Below are 19,445 nucleotides of genomic sequence, written 5' to 3' on the forward strand. Positions count from 1 at the left end.
CGTAGCTTCTAAACACCGTTGTTAGATGATTTATGTCAAGAGCCGATGTGGCCCTTGTCTGAAGTAGTCCTGACTGTGTGAGCTAATGTGTTCAGCATAGCTCTCATCTGAGTTGGAGGGTGAAAGCTATGCCCATTGAGATACAGATCTGTTGGTGCCAGTTTTTTTAAATGTAGAATGGCCTTGTCATCTATCTTATTTCTGTTCAGCACACATATCTAAGACAGGTAACTTCCTGTCCTCCACCTCCACTGTAAATCTTGCTAGGATATGTCCCATTCGAGCTGTCAGTGAATTGCTGCAGCACCTCAGGCCATGCAGCCAGATTAAAAATGTATCGTCATCATATTTGAAGGAGTAGAAGGCTGGAAGGGAGCACTGTTCATCACTTGTTTTTCAAAATCTTCCATGAAAAAGTTAGCTATGGCAGGTGACAGTGCTGAACCATGGCTGTTCCATCAGTTGTTAGTAATTTCCATTGTACAAGAAATAAGGGGACCTCAAAGTGTACTGAAATGATTTCAAAATATAAGGGGAGATATGAGCAGCCAACGCTTTTAATGTATCATCTGCTGGTACGTTTGTAAACAGGGAGAGCACTTCAAGCCTGACCATGTCTTCATTGGACCCTATCCTCATCTGCATTATGAGAAGAAACATTTGTAAATTTTTATTGTGATGTCAGCGATGGTTAATTATAGCAGTACCTTGTCTCCTAATTTCCAAACTTTACAAAAGCTCTCCAGCGATCCTGCAGTGAAGGTGGGGAGAAAGATGGTAAGTTACCTTTCTTAGATGTGTCTGTTGAACGGAAATCTGATGGATGTACAGGAAATGAACGCATACAGATCTGGATCTCAACGGATGTAGCTTTCACCATCCAGAATAGAGCTGTGCTGAACACCTTAGTTCAGAGCCAAGGACTATTTTGGACAATGACCACGTAGGCTCTGAGATCAGTCATCTTACGATGGTGTTCAGAAACAATGGGTATTCTGTCAGTGATATTGGATCAAAGCTGTCAAGGAAACCAAGATGCAATGCTGTTCAAACAAGCCAAGAGGACCAACACATAGTGTGGCTTTCATTCTATGTTACAATAACTACCAAGATAGGTAGAGTCCTAAACAGGCAAGGGATCAGACCAATCTTCCAGCCACCTAGAAGAATTAGAGAGATCTTGCAACCAGTCCCAGGATAATCTCCACCTGAGAATGCCAAGGATTTATAACACTTCTTAAGAGTGTGGCAAAAATTATATCGGCCGATTTGTACGCACTGTTGCTGAATACTGCGTCCAGCATGTGTCACCTTAAATACAGTTATTTGGATAAATCAGCAGTGGCAGAGCATAGCCCGTTAGATAAGCACAAGATTTGTGTTTGAACAAGCAAGAATACTTGGTCATGCATCGATCTATTGGGACTCTGTGAACGGAGAAGCAGTTTAAATTAGACTTTGTTAAAACAACTTCAATAGAGACGTGGCCTTTGCACTTCATAAAGAAAAAGCACATAGGAAGACTTCTTGTGGTTTACCGCCTGATGTGAGGGCTGGCACTGCAAGCAAGCTAGATAGAGAGCAGAAACAACATATTTGGATGTAGAGTGTGCCACCTGGGAACAAGCCATTTCTGAATTGACAATGACTTAATTCAGCCAATCAGATGCTGTCCTGTGGATGTAAAGTGGGAGCCTTGCCAGTCAAGACAGTCAGTTTTAGCCCCGCATAAAGATGTTGGAGGCTGTTATTGAAAGCTTGAAATTTTATCAGAACTTGACACAGCAAGCAAACCTAGAACTTTCTGTGAAAGGACTCAGTTGCAAAATCCTTGTAGCCACATTACAAATTTTGTTTAATGTTGTGTTCACTTACTTACTGCAACCTAAGAGAGTTGTGCGTGTAAACTGCCACACTTCCTTCTATCAGTTTGCACCTACAGCAAAAAGAATTAGTTTTGTACCTTTTGAGTGTGCCCGTTCAATTTCTGAGGTATCCTGATGATACTCTGTTGATTAGAGCTGATTGACAATTGTTTCATGTAATATCTTTGTTTCATAAAGAGCATGTAACAGCACATAAATTGTATTTAAGATGCCTTGCATTGTGAAGAGATATTTTTAAGCAGTGTAAATTATATAATCAATTGACAGATCTTTTCATTTCTATTTGGCATGTGACAGGTTATCAATCAGTGAGGTGAAGCTAAGATTATTGAGTAGTCCTGTCTAGGTTACTTGAAATGACAGGGTTGCCACAGGTTCTGGAAATCAGGGAATATCATGGACTCTCAAACACATCAGGGAAATTTGAAAAAAAAAAGAAAAAAAGACACTGGAAAAATTTAATTTTTGTCTCAGATGAAATGGTTTGTTTACTGAGGTGTCGTGCATTGTTGCTGGCTTGGTGTAGCTGAGGTACAGGTGCCATTTCCCTACTCACTCATTACTACTTCTTCTCCCCTTCCTACCACTCCCTCAGCTTGCAGTCAGTGCTGCCACTACTTCTTGGTGCTAGTCTGGCTGCTGCTGATGAGAGGCAGGGAAACACGAGGAGTGGTTTGTTTGGATCTGATTGTGAGACTGTAGACTCAATGGCCAGAGGCGGTGGTCGTGTGTCCATGACGTGTGTGTGTGTGTGTGTGTGTGTGTGTGTGTGTGTGTGTGTGCGCACTCTCTCGTTTTCTGACAAACGCTATGGCTGAAAATTTAGTTGTGAGAGTGTCTTTTCTATGTGCCTGTTTGCGGCTCAGCAATCATATTCATGGTGAATTGCTACCTGTCCTCGTTATTATTAATTCTCAGAGTATTTGAACAAGTTATCTGTTGCATGGATTGATCACCACGGTCTCATTTCATCTACATGCTCTCTGTGGCTCGTGAATAGCTGGCCACACAAGTGGATTTCTGTGAGGGGCCAAAACTGCAGGCCATTTCTGAGGATATCTGTAATGGATCGGGCCTGCCAATCTAAAGCCATTTAGGTCCCACTTCTGCACAGGCACCGCCCGTCGAATTTAGCCTCACCAATCTGCCCAAAAAGGTGGGAATTTAAGGAGATGGGACCTGGATAAACTGAAAGAACCAGAGGTTGTAGAGAGTTTCAGGGAGAGCATAAGGGAACAATTGACAGGAATGGGGGAAAGAAATACAGTAGAAGAAGAATGGGTAGCTTTTAGGGATGAAGTAGTGAAGGCAGCAGAGGATCGAGTAGGCAAAAAGACTAGGGCTAGTAGATATCCTTGGGTAACAGAAAAAATATTGAATTTAATTGATGAAAGGAGAAAATATAAAAATGCAGTAAATGAAGCAGGCAAAAAGGAATACAAACATCTCAAAAATGAGATCGACAAGAAGTGCAAAATGGCTAAGCAGGCATGGCTAGAGGAAAAATGTAAGGATGTGGAGGCTTATCTCACTATGGGTAAGATAGATACAGCCTACAGGAAAATTAGAGACACCTTTGGAGAAAAGAGAGCCACTTGTATGAATATCAAGAGCTCAGATGGAAACCCAGTTCTAAGCAAAGAGGGAAAAGCAGAAAGTGGAAGGAGTATATAGAGGGTCTATACAAGGGCTATGTACTTGAGGACAATATTATGGAAATGGAAGAGGATGTAGATGAAGATGAAATGGGAGATAAGATACTGTGTGAAGAGTTTGACAGAGCACTGAAAGACCTGAGTCGAAACAAGACCCCGGGAGTAGACAACATTCCATTAGAACTACTGACAGCCTTGGGAGAGCCAGTCCTGACAAAACTCTACCTTCTGGTGAGCAAGATGTATGAGTCAGGTGACATACCCTCAGACTTCAAGAAGAATATAATAATTCCAGTCCCAAAGAAAGCAGGTGTTGACAGATGTGAAAATTACAGAACTATCAGTTTAATAAGTCACAGCTGCAAAGTACTGACACGAATTATTTACAGACGAATGGAAAAACTGGTAGAAGCCGACCTCGGGGAAGATCAGTTTGGATTCCGTAGAAATGTTGGAACACGTGAGGCAATACTGACCTTACGACTTATCTTAGAAGAAAGACTAAGGAAAGGCAAACCTACGTTTCTAGCATTTGTAGACTTAGAGAAAGCTTTTGACAATGTTGACTGGAATACTCTCTTTCAAATTCTAAAGGTGGCAGGGGTAAAATACAGGGAGCGAAAGGCTATTTACAATTTGTACAGAAACCAGATGGCAGTTATAAGAGTCAAGGGACATGAAAGGGAAGCAGTGGTTGGGAAGGGAGTGAGACAGGGTTGTAGCCTCTCCCCGATGTTATTCAATCTGTATATTGAGCAAGCAGTAAAGGAAACAAAAGAAAAATTTGGAGTAGGTATTAAAATCCAGGGAGAAGAAATAAAAACTTTGAGGTTCGCCAATGACATTGTAATTCTGTCAGAGACAGCAAAGGACTTGGAAGAGCAGTTGAATGGAATGGACAGTGTCTTGAAAGGAGGATATAAGATGAACATCAACAAAAGCAAAACGAGGATAATGGAATGTAGTCGAATTAATTTGGGTGATGCTGAGGGAATTAGATTAGGAAATGAGACCCTTAAAGTAGTAAAGGAGTTTTGCTATTTGGGGAGCAAAATAACTGATGATGGTTGAAGTAGAGAGTATATAAAATGTAGACTGGCAATGGCAAGGAAAGCGTTTCTGAAGAAGAGAAATTTGTTAACATTGAGTATAGATTTAAGTGTCAGGAAGTCGTTTCTGAAAGTGATTGTATGGAAGTGAAACATGGACAATAAATAGTTTGGACAAGAAGAGAATAGAAGCTTTCGAAATGTGGTGCTACAGAAGAATGCTGAAGATTAGGTGGGTAGATCCCGTAACTAATGAGGTGGTGTTGAATAGGATTGGGGAGAAGAGAAGTTTGTGGCACAACTTGACTAGAAGAAGGGATCGGTTGGTAGGACATGTCCTGAGGCATCAAGGGACGACAAATTTAGCATTGGAGGGCAGTGTGGAGGGTAAAAATCGTAGAGGGAGACCAAGAGTTGAATACACTAAGCAGATTCAGAAGGATGTAGGTTGCAGTAGGTACTGGGAGATGAAGGAGCTTGCACAGGATAGATTAGCATAGTGAGCTGCATCAAACCAGTCTCAGGACTGAAGACCACAACAAAAACAACAATCTGCCCAAAGGCCAGCTCAGTTTGTGTGTGGTGTAATGCAGCAGATTTTCATGGTTTATCCATGGACACAGGACTGCGGTCCTCTTCAGGACTGCGGTCCTCTTCAGCAGGCCAGTGGCCATGGGCTCTGGACTTAAGGAATTGCAACTGTCTCACTGCAAGTATGTTGTGTAGTGTGGTGTTTTATAGAAATTTTATTTGTTCTAGTATATGTTGGCACTTAAAAAGTAGTTTGTGTTAGAAAGTATGAACAATAAGAAGAAGAAAATAGTCAGTTGCAGGCAGTTTGTACGCTCTATACTCATACATTTCTCAAAAGAAAATCCCAAAATACCTGTAAAATAATAGATATAACTCAGTGGGTAATAACCAACAATAACGAACATAATAGAAGCAAATTTTATTAGCGGTCGTGTACAGTGTTGGTTTACGCAATTCTTCCCCACCTTATGTGCTTCTTTCAAGAGGCTTACTTTTTTCAAAGGTTATTTCTGAAATCAGTGAAGGTATTTTAAATCTGTCTTGCGACTCCAAGGAAGTGCGCATTTTTATCACCAGATGCATTTCATTATATTGGAATAAAATAACATCAGTGGTCTTAATGAAACACATGTACCATTTGGCTTGCTTTCTCCATCTAAAAACAACTCGTTACAGAGGATGTTGATGTTAGTACTTAAGATTTTTGCTTACATCAGGAAATGTCATCTGCTAACCAGTTTTTTTTAATAGGTATTTCCTCATTTGCACTGTTGTTTCTTGTACCACAGCTGCAAATACAGATTGTCAACTCATAAGATAACTTACTCTTGAAATCTCAAAATTTGTTAGGGAAAAATGCTAAGACTTGTCAGGAAATCGGGGAAATATCAAGGAATTTCACTTGGGGAAACTTGTGGCAATCGTGGATGATTTTAGCGATGAGATGTTAAAGTAGTTTTGTACCTCATATTAGTTTTTTGGGTTTGCTGCCAATTAAACTGTCCCGTCTTGCAGTATTTAGACGACTGGCCTATTCAGCTTCATGTGCCTTGAACAGTTGTCTTGTGTGCTTACTGGCTGGACTCCGACAGGAATGTGAGGTACAAAACTTCAATTCCTATTGTCTGTTATGTCCTTTGATACATATTTATTTTCCTGTGCCCCATTGTCTGTGTGGAAGTTACATTTCAGTATTTTCCAACTCTGAAGTGAGATGTCCAGCGAAATCTTAATGAACATATCACAAACCATTTTCCACTGTAGTAGATATGAAATAAAATGGTCAACTCACTTAATGACTTTAAAAGAAACAATGAACACTGTTGATTGATCAATCACAACAAGAAAACTTCATAAATCAAACCATTTTCCTGCTGCATTTTGGTGCAGGCTGTTACGTCTCAGTTAGCAAGATGATAACATCGATGGAAAAATACTTTGGGAAGCGCGTGGAATACAACATGTGACACCTGCAAAAAATGTTGCTGTCAAACTAACCTGTGAGCAGTGTATTAGGAGGCATCATCAGGGACCAACAGGGAAACTGTAAGACTGCGATAGTGCAAAGACTTGAACACTTACACAAAATGAGCATAGGCTGAGTGAACAAGACTCTGCCTTGTGTTAGGATGCAAATGACTACAGAGTCAGTGTGGTTGAACCAGAAAAGCTAAGACTTCAGAGGTACTGCCCAACGTGTGCAACACTTGTGCCTCTTATGTGGTTTCAGTTGCCTGAGACTCCAGTCGTTTGTGCGAGTTGCGTGTGTGTGTGTGTGTGTGTGTGTGTGTGTGTGTGTGTGTGTGTGTGTCTATTGTTTACAAAGGCCTGAATGGCCGAAAGCTATAATTGTGTGAATCTTTTTGTTGTGCCTATCTGCGACTCAGCATCTCCACTATATGATGAGAAGCAACTTTTCTTCTCTAATTGTTACATTCTGTCCTGGATTTTCCATTGTTTGACTTGTGCTACTTATGGTATAGGTGCCAATTGACCCCTGAGAAGGGACCAGTGAAGTCCACATGTGCTGTAACGTGGGCCATGGAGAACATTTTTGTAGCATAGCTGTCTTGTTGTGGGCACACTGCTTGATAGTGTGATTAATTATTACCAATAGAAACATCGCTTTCATGTGTGACATCTCTGCTTGGAGTGTATCTCCTGCAGAGTGTGTTCTTACAATGATGGTACAATTACTATATGGCAGTCCCAATCTTCTGTAGCTAACAGTAGGATATCTTCTGCAATGTTGATGCTGTCATGAAGTGTGAAATACATCTGGAGTGCTTGGTCTGACCCCATGGGAAAACATTGCGGTCATCCATGATGGACTTCTGGAATTACTCTGCATAATAATTGATCTTCAATTGTAACTGCTGTGACTTCCTGTTCTGTCAAAGGAAATTTGTTGAGAATATGCTGAAAGTTCTGGTCCAATGCAAAACTGATTGCCTCCTTGTCAAAGTTAAATGTCAGGACCCACTGTTAACCATGACAAAGCTTCCTAATTTGCTTGCTGTGAGGTGGGCATGTAGTGAATGTCGTAGGAATAATTACTCAGAAACAAGATGCAGCACTGGAAAAGCTGTGAGATTCTGTTAGGGAGCCTGGACCAAAGCAAACAATGAGATGAGTGGCTTATTGTCTATAAGGAGGTGGCATTTCATTCTGTACAAGAAAACATGCAACATTTTTGCTCCATATATGATTGCAAGTGCCGCCTCCTCAATTTGAGACTAACTTATCTTTGATTGGAGATGAATGCAGTAGGCAACTCTGAGCCATTGATATTTCTGAGATAGATCACTGTACGGAGATGGATTACTGGCCGGTGTCAAAGGTTTGCCAGGGGTGAATGTGACCAAACACGGGACAGAGCAGCGGTTTTGCTTCAGTTTCTGCAGTTCTAGCCCATATGCCTCTAACCAAACAAAATTTCACTCCTTTCTTGCAAAGGTGATTCAATGGATGACTAAGGTGAGCATCCCATGGAGTGAATTTTGCATATGGATTCATATTCTCCAAAACTGACTAACTCCTGATATTCTAGGGAACTGGCAAATTTTCTATAGCTGCAAAATGCTCTGCAATTTGTACTAGACCATCATTTCTTAACACATGCCCTATGTACTGCACTCTAGGAGCAATAATCTGCAACACAGTATATTTTCCAACAGTTGCTAACAATGTGACTACGAAGGCTTTCCCGGCGTAATAATTGATAATATTCTTCTCGGGTATGCAGCCGGATCATTACGTCTTCATGACACAATATTTCCGCAGTCCAACTGGCCGCCATCTTCAGGGGAGAGTGCTGGTGCACGATCTCGCCGGAACTGACTTCCCAGCGCAAGCGGCGGCCCCTATATAGGCCGCAGAAGACCCACAACGCGTGCGCGAGAAGGTGCCGTAATTGCCCTCTAGCGCAGTAGACATACCCCGCCGCCAGTGGTGGAAACAGGCGAAATCGATATATCGCTGTCAAAAATTAAAAAATTTTATTCCGACGATTGAACCACAGACCGTTGTTTTTTAATGTCAGATAACACTGGGTCCCAAGTCTTACTTAAAAGATAACCCTTGTCTCTATTAATAAGATTGTCTGATAAACGAATCTGTATGGATTCTTTTAAAACACAGTCCCAATAACGAGATGCAGGGGCAACCATTTGTGTCTCGTCATATAGCATTCTGTGTCCCTCGGTGAGACAGTGTTCCGCCACTGCAGATTTCTCAGGCTGAAGTAGCCGTGTGTGCCGCTGATGCTCAACACATCGGTCCTGAATGGTCCGGATCGCCTGACCAATATAAGCCTTCCCACAGTGGCAAGGGATCTTGTACACACCGGGCTTCCTCAAACCCAAGTCATCCTTAACAGAGCCAAGGAGCGCTCTAATCTTGGCTGGCGGACGAAAAATACTTTTGATATGATATCTTTTCAGAATCCTTCCTATCTTCGAGGAAATGCTCCCAGCAAAAGGCAGAAAACCCGCCGATTTGCAGGTATCTTCTGGTGGTTCAGGCGAAGGTCCAAACTGGAAAGCACGACAGATCTGTTTATCTGTATAGCCATTCTGCTTGAACACAATCTTAAGATGGTCCAATTCTTGTGTCAAGCTTTCTCCATCTGAAATGGCATAAGCTCTTCTCGCCAACGTCTGCAGGACCCCCGTACGCTGGAACGATGGATGACAGCTAGAAGCATGTAGGTAACGGTCCGTGTGCGTAGGCTTTCGATAAACACTGTGTCCCAGTGTCCCATCATCCTTTCTGTACACCAGAACATCCAGAAACGGAAGCTTTCCATCACTTTCCACCTCCATGGTAAACTTGATGCTAGGATGCAGGGAATTAAAATGATCTAGGAGGCGGTCAAGAGCTTCTCTCCCATGAGGCCACACCATAAACGTATCGTCAACGTACCTCCAAAAACAGGTTGGTTTTAAGGACGCCGTCTTCAGCGCCATGTCCTCAAAATTTTCCATAAAAAGGTTGGCGACTATTGGGGACAATGGGCTCACCATAGCCACTCTGTCAGTCTGTTCAAAATATTTGTCATTGAATAGAAAGTACGTCGACGTCAACACGTGGCGACAAAGCCTAGTCGTTTCCTCATCCAGTTTCTCACCAATTAATTGCAAGGATTCTTGCAGAGGAACCCGGGTAAAAAGCGAGACGACATCAAAGCTCACAAGCAAATCCCAGGGACTAAGAGACAAAGACTTCAATCTCTGAATAAACACCATAGAATTGGAAATGTGATGTTCGCATTTACCGACGTGAGGGCCAAGAACAGATGCTAAATACTTGGCTAGATTGTAGGTAGGAGCACCCAAATTACTCACGATCGGACGAAGCGGAACCCCTTCCTTATGAATCTTCGGTAGACCGTATAATCTCGGTGGCATGGCAGCACCAGGACGAAGTTTTTTCAGAACGTCGTCAGGTAAAGAACTCTTCTTTCAGCAGTGAAAGCGTCTTCCGTTTTATCCGTTCAGTTGGGTCATCCTGCAATGTTTTGTATGCTGAGTCTTCAAGTAAGAGATCTATCTTTCCCAGATAGTCATCACATGACAGAAGAACCGTTGCGTTGCCTTTGTCCGCTGGTAGAACTATCAGATCTTCGTCTTCTCTAGTGGACCGGAAGAGATTAGGCAAGAGGCCTCACATACATTGCGGTGGGCGCCGCCACCACGGAGTAACATCTCCTCTCTCGAAAGGGCAGCCGTCCGCATAATTGTGCAAAGAATTTAACCCTTATGGAAAGTGAGCATTGGCCAAGTACAAAAGATATGGGTTCGTGATAGTTTGTGACTAACTTCGGTGTCTGTGTTTGACCAAGAAAGCTAATACTCCGGAGGCACTACCCAATGTGCATGACATTCCATGAATCCCTCGACTGCGAACAACATCTTCATCTGATGTACACGAGTCTGGTGGTGATACTGAAGACACTGTTAAATGCTTAATATTGTCAAATTAGTATAACTGCATTAATTTCACCAGGGAGCAGAGATTGTATATTACATTACAGTCATTAAACGTTGTTTAAATCTCATTCTTACATGTATAGAAAATGTCTAATTTTGTTTTAGGTAAGCTTACGGCATATCATTGAGGATGGTGGAGTGCCGCAGTTGTATGTTGGAAAAATACAAATAGATCCAAATACACGAACACGTGTATCAGTCGTGTTGAGTATCCTTTTAGTTTTTCTGCAAGTATTGGTTTATTGTGGAAGTGTTGTAAGAAATGCAGAGATTGGGCTTCTTTGTGTACCATAAATTACAGAATACTGTGTTTGCCTTTGTGTAGCATAGTAAGTCAATTTATTTTTGTCATAAATATAGCGCAGTCACTATTTTATAAGGCATACTTGTGTACACCAACAAAACTGCCCAACACACTTATCATTAATGCATGAAACTAAAATAATTAATTTTCAAGACTTTTTTGATTTTCAGTGTGACTGATCGAGATTGTGAATGTGTTTATAGCCTACATCTAAGCCACAGAAAATTAAGTGGCCTAATTATGATGGGCAAGCTGTGATTCCTTTAAAGGAGACATAGCTATATTCCTCCCCTGGTCTGAGCGTGTGCCCTCTAAATGCCTTTGTTGTTAATAAAATGTTATACCTATTTTTCCTTTCTTTCATGGCCTGGTCAGGATTACCACTACTACTGCACCTCGCAACATGTGTTAGTTATTTTTAACAGGCATGGCAATGGTTGACAAGATGAAAAGGGTGATAACAAAAGTCTATGGGGTGAATTTTGATATGAATGAATTTGATAATATTAAATCAATGAGATATTGAACTTCTTATAAAACACTTTTCCTGAATCACAACAGTTTTACAGTTGAAAAACTGATTAATGAAGGGATTGAATAGTAGCTTCAAAACTGGTATTCATTTTTACTTAAAATAATGGGTAATATATGGCCCAAGAAAGTGGTGATAAGACTTTTTTATTCCAGAGGATGCACAGAAAAGTAAATGTCACCACTGAAAAATTGCAGGATTTGTTATAGCCAGTGCAAATGTGCTGTACCTTAGGACAAAACTTTATAAACTACCATTGTTTATTGATGAAGTGAGACCTGATGTATTATGTCTGTCATCACTGGCTAGCCCAACCACAAATAGAATACTATGGGCATATTGAATAACTGGAAATGGTGAAAGCATGGTTAGAGAAACTTCTGCCCATGATAGTGTGTGTATGTATGCAGATAGTAAGCTCAGTACTAAGAAAACTGATGTAACTCTGTGTGGGCTTGGCTCTAGAATTGCCTTGTCCGGGGCTACTAGATGCGAACTTCATCAGCAAAATGGGAAGCTGTTTGTGTCATCTAGTGCGCTTAGGAGCAAAAATTGCCTTAAGTGGATACTTCAGCGTTCAGACTGGGTAAGGCAGTGACAAATAGAGCTTCTGTGATCTTAGTAAGCAGCTATGGACTATTTGTGGCAAGTTATTTACCAACAAGAGATGTTGTATGTCTTCATACAGCTGTCATGAACCTACAGAGTTGGGGCTACAAAGTAAGTGTGGTTCACCCTTTGCATGCAGATCACATTGCAGTAACCATGAAGCTATGGACAAGCTCAGTAAGCACACGACACTACAAATTCCCAACTGGCTTTCAGATTATGTCTTTGGAAGTAAGATTATTGTAAAGAAAAATTTAGTTGATTTCAAAAGTGCAGTGTCTTCTACAGATTGGTATGGAATGTCTGAAGAACTGAAATGATATGTTGTTTCATGTTCCAGGCTCCTAAAGCCAAATTTGATGAAAATGTTCCACCAAAACTCAAGAGAGATGCATTTGCCAAGTCAAAATACACACAGAAAACTGTCAAAGTAAAGAGCTGGTATACCTCTAGATTAGTTTTAAAAAATGCATTGTACGACTACTAAATGATAAAGCCAAAGCTACTGGAGATATTGCCATTGAGGATAGACTATACTGCAAGAGTCCAAAAGGATGTGTGGAATAGAAGTAGAAAAAGCAAAGAAGGAAAAAATTTCAGATTTATAGAAGAAGCTCACAAATTCTTGCAAGGCAGCTGGGATCTGGTTAATGAACATAGGCAAAAACCCATCTCTCGTTCTGCTTCTTGTGGTCCAGATGAAGTTAATGAATATTTTATAAACATAGTGGAAAGCACAGTAGACAAAATTCCAGACTTTGGGACAGATCCTGCAGTTGCTGTGAAATTTGGAAATAAATGCAGCATGGTAATATGGAAGGGAGTGTGTCCAAAAGACACAATGAAAATAATAAATAAATTACAAACCCTCAGGGAGTCCTGATATTTACAACATGTCCTGTACTATTTTAAACAGAGTAATGTGTAAAACTTCTCAACCACTGACAGCAGTAATAAATGAATGCCTCCATGCCAATGAATTTCCAGACTTCCTGAAAGTAGCATGTACAGTAGCAGTTTACGAAAAAGGTAATCCTCATGAAATGTCAAGCTGCAGGTCTAAATCTATAATACCAGTGCTAGCTAAGGTGATGGAGTCCATAATGAGAGGTCACCTATGAGGTTATTTTGAAGGAAATAACCTCTTTTACGATATGCAGCACTGCTTTCAGAAGGGCAAGTCAATGACAACTGCAGTACTTAGTTGCAAATATAAGTCAGGGTTTTGAAGGAAAGGAATCTATAGCAGTGTTACTTTGTGACCTTAGTAAAGCATTTGATTGTATCCCACATAAGGCCCTTCTCAGCAAGTTAAAATCATCTGTTCTAAAAACTCAAATCCTACTTAAATAACAAGTGGCAGAATGTATCGGTTCAGTGAGCAAACTCAGGTGAAATGAAATAAAAACATGTTGTGTCACAGATTTCACAGAGATCTGTAATAGGGCCTCTATTCTTAATTTTCTTTAAGGACACCGACGCCAATGGGCACTCCTTGCAGTTTGCAGATGATAAGATTGCCTTGTTCACACAAAGACAAATCTTCGGACTTGCAGATAGAGTTGATTAACAGATCACTCACTTCAAAGACAGTACAGATATTGATTAACTAAGACACAGTACTGCTTCCCAATGGTGACCCTAAAATTATTTAATGCTCTACTTAAGAATATTTAATCATTACCATTCGAACTATTAGAACTAAAATGTGTATATTGAAAGAGCAACCTTTGTACAGTATTATAGAATACTTCTCTGGTAATAGAATAATGTCTACATGAGCTGCAACTCAGTGCCAATAAAAACAGCAGCAACCCTGTTATTTTGCTAAACTATGTTCTAATGTTGATTGTCTTATAATTTTAAAGTATGCTGTAATCTAGTTCTTAACTTTGTTTTCTACAGTATCCATTTTAGTATCATCGTTTAGATTGCAATATTGTATTTGTTTTATTGTAGTAAATGACAGAATTGGTAATAATAGTAATAATAAGACTAACATCTATAACTGGACATATTCCAAATTGCGAGGAGAATATTAAATTGTGACTAAATCCATCAGCAACTTATAATGACTTTTGTTTGGAGCTGATGGAAGCCAAAATTTTAGCTGCTAAGAGGCGCTGCAAGTATTTTGTAAAAAATGTTGAAGTTGCACATTTTTCCCATGTGAAGAACAGTTTATAACAGCAGTTTGTAGTGCCCTGCCTGTATAGCATGCGACTCGGCAAATCACTCACGCAGCGGCGTATAGCAGAATTATCCGGAGTTCACAGACACCAGTTTTAAGCACCTAAAGCCTGGTTTATCATGGAACGAATGGAAGTGAACATGTACGAATGAGCATTTGCAGAAAATTCACTAATATGGATAGAATCGTATATACTGGAGGGAATGGAAGAGAACACAAGGTAGGGAACATTGCCTATGAAAACTTTGTTTTTAGTTTTTGGAGCTAATATTCAGTGTACAGGATACAATTTTATCTTGTTAGAGCCAGAATGCGAAACTTTGCTGTTCAATAAGGGTTATTTTGCATTTCAAGCTCACTGTTCTTGATGGATAATGTAAAATGCTGCAGAGGAGGAAGAATTTGAGTGTCTCAACTTGTATGGAAGCGTGACATGCGTGGAGATCATGCTTCTTACACGGAATTGCATCTCCATCTCTACTTAGCACTTGTCCAAAATTTTCCATGTATGTCACTGCCATTTTTCCCTGGCTTCTCATTACCATTGAGGGGAAATTTATAAACACTAATTACTGATGTTGAGCATCATCTCAAGAGGTGACGCAGTTAGCGTTTCCACTATGCGTGTAAGGTCTAATGGTCATATTATTTATTTAAAAAAAAAAAAGAAAAAGAAAATGGTCTAGTGGCAAAGCGTGTGCTTTGTGATCCACAAAGTGCAGGATCAAATCCCGTTTGGACCACAGCTTTTTCACTATGACTTTTAATTGAACATTCACTTCTCACAGATGTTGGAGTGGCCACGAAAGACCTGTGGTTCGGATTCCATGTTAAACGGCAGGTCTCCATTTTCCAGTTAGGTAACTAGGAAAGATTAGGGACATGTAAGTAACTGCAGTGGCATCCAGTTGAAAGACTGCAAGAGGCCTTTTGGATACACCAGACAGAATTCTCTATTTCTCGTGCTTGTTAACTTATTTGCTCCAGTGAAAATTTGGTTTAAGCTATACAGACATTTTTTTTTTTAATAACTTCATTTCGACAATTCAATTCTTGCACATGTAATTCTGATAAAAGTGGCTAGCAGAGAAAATAAAATTATTGCAATGTTTGATGTCACAGATGACTTCCATCAATGAGGACTTGTAATGTGTTGAAATGAAATGTGTCTTGCTGTACTACATTTTATAACAATTCTTGTAGGCCATTCCTTATAATAATGTTTGAATGTTGTACATTTGACTGTTAGCGAAACAGTACTTTGTTTATTCCCTGTAGTCATCACAAAAACGCAAAGTGTCTATTGGACGACAGAAACAAAAACTTTTCTTGCACCAGGCACACCAGACAAAGGAAAAATTGATGCAGTCAGGCACTTCGGAGTAACCACTAGTTTTATTTAGACAGAACTGGGATGGAGTCAGAAATGGTCCCAGTTATTGTTCTGCATATTGCGCTGCATACCTGGCATACTTGATCAAATTCGTAAAATGTGGCGAAGAAAACTGGTATTGCACAAATGACTGGAGCTTAAGAATACTGTTCCGCTGATAGACCTGAAATGAGAGAGAGGTATCAGAAATTATGTTGTCTAATAATTTCCTGAAAAATGCTTGTGACTGTCGAAAAAATTCATTATCGAGAAGTTGAATCTTACTAGTAGTTGCAGGTGGGATCCACATTATATCTACAGATTTTTCGTCATCCTCCGCAAAAAAACAGAGGCATCATTACATCCAGACCATGAATCCAACAAAAGCAATGAATTAACCTTTGCAGATGGCAGGAATACGTTTTGAACAAAATGTTGAAAATTATTTTCTACCATTTTTCCAGATTTTGATATGTTTGATTACAAGATTTTTGCAACTAAACAGTCCATTTTTTTTTTTTTTTAATTTTTGGTCATAATTTGCCTTGTGGTTCTTGAAGACAGAGATACAGCTGTGGAAACAGTAAACCATTCATACTTATCACTGGCATTATCGTATATGAATGTGTCGCCGCATTCATTGATTGGGCAACTGACTCCATCTTTTTTTCACCCTGAAATGATAAAGTGCAGTGAGAACAGAGTTCTTTCACAAAACATGACTGATCAGCATTATAAACAGAAGTTGCGGGGATAACAGCAAGTTTCGTTTTTATGTCAGCTATGAATTTCTCTATCGTATTGGCTATCACTGGCAGCTGTTCTACACGTTTACATGACATAAACTTGGTAACTTTGCGACTTCCTATTCTGTACAATTTCTTGAACCTGTGTAGCAAGGAAGACGAAACCTGGAAATTAGCAGTGTTCATGTCAGATGCAATTTGGAGGGCCCAGTCTTGTAGATCTCCATTGGTAACACTGCATAGCCTCTCATAAGCAGTTCTAAATATTTCAAACAGTTTTTCATTCAGATGGTTTTGAGTTTCCGTTTGGCGCATATTTCTTACTTCATGTAATTCATGCCTCCATTTGTACAGGTCATGCTCCAATTTTATGAAACTAAAATGCTTTTGAACACTACGTAACTTCAAGCATTTTTCACTGCTTTGTTTAACCAATATTTCACTGCATTTTCTTTGTCACTGAAAGCTGTTGCAGTACGTGTGTGTGTGTTTTTTAAAGACTTGGAAGGTATTCTTCATCAGAGCTGTTACTGGCACAACTGATGTCATCTGAACCACAATTCATGGATCGTCGCAGTTATTTCCTATTTCTTCTAACGTATCCACAGTTTCAAACGAAATTTTGATATTATTCGAATGAATGTCAAGGAACTCAACTAACAAATGATGCATACAGTGTTTGCATAAAAAGGAGAGAGACAGGTCTTTTTCTAATGCTACTGTACTTCGCAGGGTGTGCTCACCCAGGGGGATTGGTGGTGGAGGGTGTCTGGCTGAAAATGCGAGGCGAGCCAGTCACCTGTGGGCTCATGTCTTGCCAGCGTCGCGTATTGAGTGGACACGTCGCAGAGTCGTTGGTCGTGACGCAAATGCTCGAGCAACGTTATGCCATAAAGTTTTGTGTGAAACTAGGAAAATTGGGTACAGAAACATTGGGTATGTGTCGACAAGCCTACGGCAATTATTGCCTGTCAAAATCCCAAGTTTTCAGGTGGATGAAGAGCTTTAAAGAGGGCCAAGACAGCGTAGAGGCCCGTCAAGCAGCAAAACTGACGAAAACATCGACCCCGTGCACGTTTTATTGAACATGGATCGTCAGATGAGTGTCAGGGTGATAGGAGACAACCTCAGACTTGATAAAATAACATTGTACATCACCACCAAAGCATTGTCGATGAGGAAAATCTGCGCCAAGATGGTCCCAAAGATTTTGTCAGATGTTCAAAACAAATAATGTGTGGCTGCCTGCCAAGATAATCTCCAGAGCATTGAAGCTGATCCAGAATTTTTAGATAACATTATCACTGGAGATGAAACTTTGGTGTTCGAGTACGACCAGGAGACAAAGCACATGAGTGCCGAAGGGCACACCACAGCATCCCCACGTCCAAAAAAAGGCTCGCATTCGCAACGCGAAGGTGATGTTAGGCGCGTGGTTCATCATGAGTTTGTGCACCAAGGCCAAACTGTCAATAGTGCTTTTTATTGCAAAGTGCTCAAGAGGCTGGAAGCAAGGGTCCATCATGTGAGGCCAACCATTGCCATCCCGGACTCAGTGTTCACGGCAGCATTTGAAGCATGGAAACCTTACATGCAGCTGAATGTTGACTCTCAAGGGTCATACATTGAAGAGTACTAAGTTGTTGTAGCAATAACTACAATAAATTTTGATTCACAAGCTCAGCCTCATTACTTTGTATACAAACCCTGTATGTCCTCAGGAGAAATAGGTGATTTCGGCTGGAAACCACATCCTTCATATTTCATCATTGCTAAATTGAGAACATTAATTGGATTCCACATTACTGTGAAACAGGAAGAAAAAAAGGTATGCCTTACAGAAGCACAGTAAATATTAATTCAGCTCTTTATTTGTATTGGCAGTACTTACCAATACTGCAAAATGCAGCTGATAATTTGTAATAGATGTTACTTCAGTGGCTAATTCAAGAGAATAGTAACTGTGTCCTTTAGTGTCAGAAAAACGATCAGTGAATGGTAACCTGAAATGTTGTTTACAAATCACAATTGGGTTGTGTTGTGGTTCTAGTTTACAAATGTATTGCCGACCTTGGCTGTGTGTGTGCCTAGTTGCGCATGCGCAGTTCCTACTATGCCAATAGGGGTGTACACTTTTACTGCCGCCTGGCACGCTATGAATTTAGCAATTTGATTATAATAGAGGGAAACATTCCACGTAGGAAAAATATATCTAAAAACAAAGATGATGTGACTTACCAAATGAAAGTGCTGGCAGGTCGACAGACACACAAACAAACACAAACATACACACAAAATTCAAGCTTTCGCAACAAACTGTTGCCTCATCAGGAAAGAGGGAAGGAGAGGGAAAGACGAAATGATGTGGGTTTTAAGGGAGAGGGTAAGGAGTCATTCCAATCCCGGGAGCGGAAAGACTTACCTTAGGGGGAGAAAAGGACGGGTATACACTCTCGCGCGCGCGCCCACACACACACACACACACACACACACACACACACACACACACACACATCCATCCACACATATACAGACACTTGACAAGGAAATTGCCTGTTAATTTCATCACTGAAATATTTGTAGATTATCTTAAACAATTTCAGGCAATTTCGATGAGAAATTAGCCAGAACATTTACAGGAAATAAATTTCCTGGTACATCAGGTAAACTCTTGCAAAGCAGTTACTACAGAATGAAAAGACTATCTGCAACATGAGTCATCATGAGAAGCATTCTTTTAATCCCAGCAGCAGTTGATGGTGTTAATTACTGTCAAGGTCTCACTTCTATGAAAGAGAACCATTGTATTTTTAGACACGACATGCTGAAATCTACATTATATCCAAGGGGTAGCAAGCTCTTAGAAAATTATTCAAGATATCTTTGAAGGCTAACTCAGTCATATGCCACATGTAGTTGCAGATTCCATTTTCAGTAGACTACCAGCAAAACTGAAAGAGATCTTAAAATCTAAGTTGAAAGCCATCCTTGTGGTGTACCACTTCTATTCTTTACAGGAATATCTCACAGTAGTTAAAAATCTCCCACTGCATTTTTCTACTTAGTTATACTGACTGT

General features: G+C 40.3%; 1 protein-coding gene across 1 annotated transcript in view; it reads left to right on the forward strand.

Annotated features, from left to right (window-relative positions):
* Positions 1 to 19,445, forward strand: part of LOC126192160 (sphingomyelin phosphodiesterase 4) — a 211,558-nt gene that overhangs the window by 3,790 nt on the left and 188,323 nt on the right. The window contains exon 3 of the mRNA XM_049932584.1: positions 10,719 to 10,821. Coding sequence (XP_049788541.1) covers positions 10,719 to 10,821 — 103 coding nt within the window. The remainder of the gene's footprint in view (positions 1 to 10,718; positions 10,822 to 19,445) is intronic.

The sequence above is a fragment of the Schistocerca nitens genome, chromosome 1, assembly GCF_023898315.1.
Source record: "Schistocerca nitens isolate TAMUIC-IGC-003100 chromosome 1, iqSchNite1.1, whole genome shotgun sequence".
NCBI classification, from domain to species: domain Eukaryota; kingdom Metazoa; phylum Arthropoda; class Insecta; order Orthoptera; family Acrididae; genus Schistocerca; species Schistocerca nitens.